Source organism: Antennarius striatus, chromosome 10 (genome assembly GCF_040054535.1).
Source record: "Antennarius striatus isolate MH-2024 chromosome 10, ASM4005453v1, whole genome shotgun sequence".
Lineage (NCBI taxonomy): Eukaryota > Metazoa > Chordata > Actinopteri > Lophiiformes > Antennariidae > Antennarius > Antennarius striatus.
In genome coordinates this window covers 1,193,222-1,196,372 of record NC_090785.1, presented here as the reverse complement: position 1 = coordinate 1,196,372, position 3,151 = coordinate 1,193,222, and the positions used below count along the sequence as shown (strand labels likewise).

General features: G+C 49.8%; 1 protein-coding gene across 1 annotated transcript in view; it reads right to left on the bottom strand.

Annotated features, from left to right (window-relative positions):
* Positions 1–703: 703 nt before the first annotated feature.
* Positions 704–3,151, bottom strand: part of abca1b (ATP-binding cassette, sub-family A (ABC1), member 1B) — a 29,450-nt gene continuing 27,002 nt past the window's right edge. The window contains exons 47-50 of the mRNA XM_068325872.1: positions 2,785–2,888; positions 2,617–2,709; positions 2,301–2,544; positions 704–1,662 (exon numbers count right to left, since the gene is read on the bottom strand). Coding sequence (XP_068181973.1) covers positions 1,510–1,662; positions 2,301–2,544; positions 2,617–2,709; positions 2,785–2,888 — 594 coding nt within the window. The 3' untranslated portion in view covers positions 704–1,509. The remainder of the gene's footprint in view (positions 1,663–2,300; positions 2,545–2,616; positions 2,710–2,784; positions 2,889–3,151) is intronic.

Sequence of the window (3,151 nt, the reverse complement as noted above, 5' to 3'; positions counted from 1 at the left end):
TCTCTGCTCTGCGCCGTACCGCCCCCTGGCGGCGCGGAGGGGAACAACAGGGAGTTATTCCAGTAAATAAACGTGACATAATGAGCCACTACCAACTTTTAACAATGATTATTGATCAATAGATTGTTGTTGTGTTTAGTTTGTGATTACAGTCACAAGTAGCTTCAGTTTTAGCATTATTTGTCAGTCAGTCATCTTCAGATCACTACCGCTATATCCGCCGCAGCGGGTCATCACGGGGAGCCAGAGCCTATCTCAGCGGCATACGACGTGAGGCGGGGGACACTCCGGGCACAACGCCAGTGCACCACAGAGCCACACACAAAGACATACATCCATGCACACACACACTCATTCCTACGTGCAATTTGGAACGGCCAATCAACCTGAAGCGCTATCTTTTGGAGGTGGAGGTGGCCGGAGAACCCAGAGAGAACCCACGCAAACACGGGGAGAGCATGCGAACTCCGCACAGAGCGGGACTCGAACCCGTGTCCGCCGTGTTGTGAGGCGGCAGCGCTAACCACTGTGCCGCCCAGCATTTTTTTTGTATGAAGTTTAAAACAAAAGAATCTGCATGTTTTGTTTTTTTTGGAGTTCAGTCATCAGATTCAGTAAACCTTTATCGGAACAATTATTCACTCTGTGATCTCATGTCCAATGCGTTTTCATCATTGATCAATCAGAACGGCAAATTCATTCTTACTGACGTGATCTAATAACCGATGGAGAAGCACGCCGGCGGCATCGGGTTGTTCCTCTGTGTCTCCAGGCTCGGCAGGAAGTTCTTTATTCATGCATTAGTGGTTCTGCTCAGGTTCCAATGAAACACGGACGGCAGGTTCATTTAGTTTTATTGAGTCGTTGGGGTCAAGTAACAGTTCTTCTTCCATCAATCCATAAAAATGATCAAAAATGATTTCAGTGCAAAGATGAACTGTTGAAGACATTATCAATCGATCCATCAGCTGTTCAGGAAGCTCCTCCAGTCTGATCATTGAAGTAGGCGATCGATCGATCGGTTGTTCAGGGGCTGATGAGGTATTTCTCCTTCACGCTCAAACACAAAACAAATCTGCTTTTTCTAATGAGTTTTTCTTAAAAAAATCTACAAAATCAATCAATCTTCTTGTTTCCAGCGAGCACTGTGATTGGCTGTTAAACAGGTGACGGTAATGGCACCAGTAATTAGACTGGTTCAGCTAAGTATAAATAAAACCAGTAAAATCAATGGTAGTCAGAAGGTCTGATCGATTGATCTCATCAATCAGACCTGAATAGTGCGCGACAATCAATCGAACTTATTCAAGTTTCTTTAACGGTCCGTCAGTCGGCCGGTGTCGGCGTGGCACCGCTGCACGAACTCGTTTGCATTGAGTGGCATGAGGCAGCAGGTGACTCCGCCCACTGTATTCAAATCAGTACGATGTCACAGCAGGTGAGGAGGCGGCATCCCGTCAGCAGCAGGTCAAGTCCAGCCTCCTAATAAATGATCACATGAGCTCATGGTCACATGACACTCTCTTTCAGTGAGTCCCGCCCCTCAGCGGCTCCCGGGTTGGAGCTCAGCATCGGAACATCGACCACGACTTCCTTACGCCTCACTGAGGCATCTTTGGAGTGATAGTCGTCACTCTGGTCCTTCGCAAAGTTCACAAACACCTGAAACACGGACAGACAAAACACCTGGTCAGCAAGGTGAACACCTGAAACAAGGTCAACACCTGAAACAAGGTGAACACCTGAAACAAGGTGAACACCTGAAACAAGGTGAACACTTGAAACAAGGTGAACACCTGAAACAAGGTGAACACCTGAAACAAGGTGAACACCTGAAACAAGGTGAACACCTGAAACAAGGTGAACACTTGAAACAAGGTGAACACCTGAAACAAGGTGAACACCTGAAACAAGGTAAACACCTGAAACAAGGTGAACACCTGAAACAAGGTGAACACCTGAAACAAGGTATAGACCTGAAACAAGGTGAACACCTGAAACAAGGTGAACACTTGAAACAAGGTGAACACCTGAAACAAGGTGAACACCTGAAACAAGGTATAGACCTGAAACAAGGTGAACACCTGAAACAAGGTGAACACCTGAAACAAGGTGAACACCTGAAACAAGGTGAACACCTGAAACAAGGTATAGACCTGAAACAAGGTGAACACCTGAAACAAGGTGAACACCTGAAACAAGGTGAACACCTGAAACAAGGTGAACACCTGAAACAAGGTCACACCTGTCGGACCACAGAGGGACCAGGGGACACCTGCTCAGGTGTGCGGGCGTCTCACCTGGTCCAGAGTGGTCTGGGTGACGGAGTAGTCCTCGATCCTCAGCAGCTCCTTGTTCTTGGCCAGGATGGAGAAGATGTGCGTGAGCGAGGTGAGCGACGACGGCAGCTGGTACTGCAGCATGTTCCGGTGCTTCTCCTTCAAGGTGCTGCCGCTCAGCTCGCTCTCGATGAACTTCATGACGGGCAGCAGGTCGGGGTGGGGCCCCGCCACCCGCAGGATGATGGTGTACCCGTCCCCAAACCTGAAGGATGACGTCATCGGTTAGAACCCACCTGAGGGATGACAACTCTGCTCCTGACGGCGACGGCGTTACCTGTTCTTCAGGTGCTGGACGCTGCCCAGACATTTGAACCTGCCGTTCACCATGATGGCCATCCTGGTGCAAAGAGCCTCACACTCCTCCATACTGAAACACACACACATGATGTGTACACACACACACACACTCACCTATCTACCTGTGTGAGGACGGCGGCGCTACCTGTGCGAGGTGAGGACGACGGACCGCCCCGCCTTGATGACGCTGTGGATGCAGTTCCAGAGCGCCCGGCGGGCTTTGGGGTCCATCCCGGTGGTGGGCTCGTCCTGTAACGAAGAGCACGGCCAGGTTCACGTTGGCCCACAGGTGAACGAGGAAGAGGAGGACGAAGGTGAGGAAGAGGAGGAGCATCGCTGCTGCCTGACTCTTCTTCTATGGTTACACTTGTGTCCTCCTTCCTTTCTCCTCAGTAAGTGGAGCAGCAGCTCCCTTTAATCCTGTTTCATAAGCCCCCCCCTCCCCCAGCTTCTGCTGCTCTCTGATTGGCTAACGAATAATCAGATACCGAACTTTACAGTAAACAAACTTC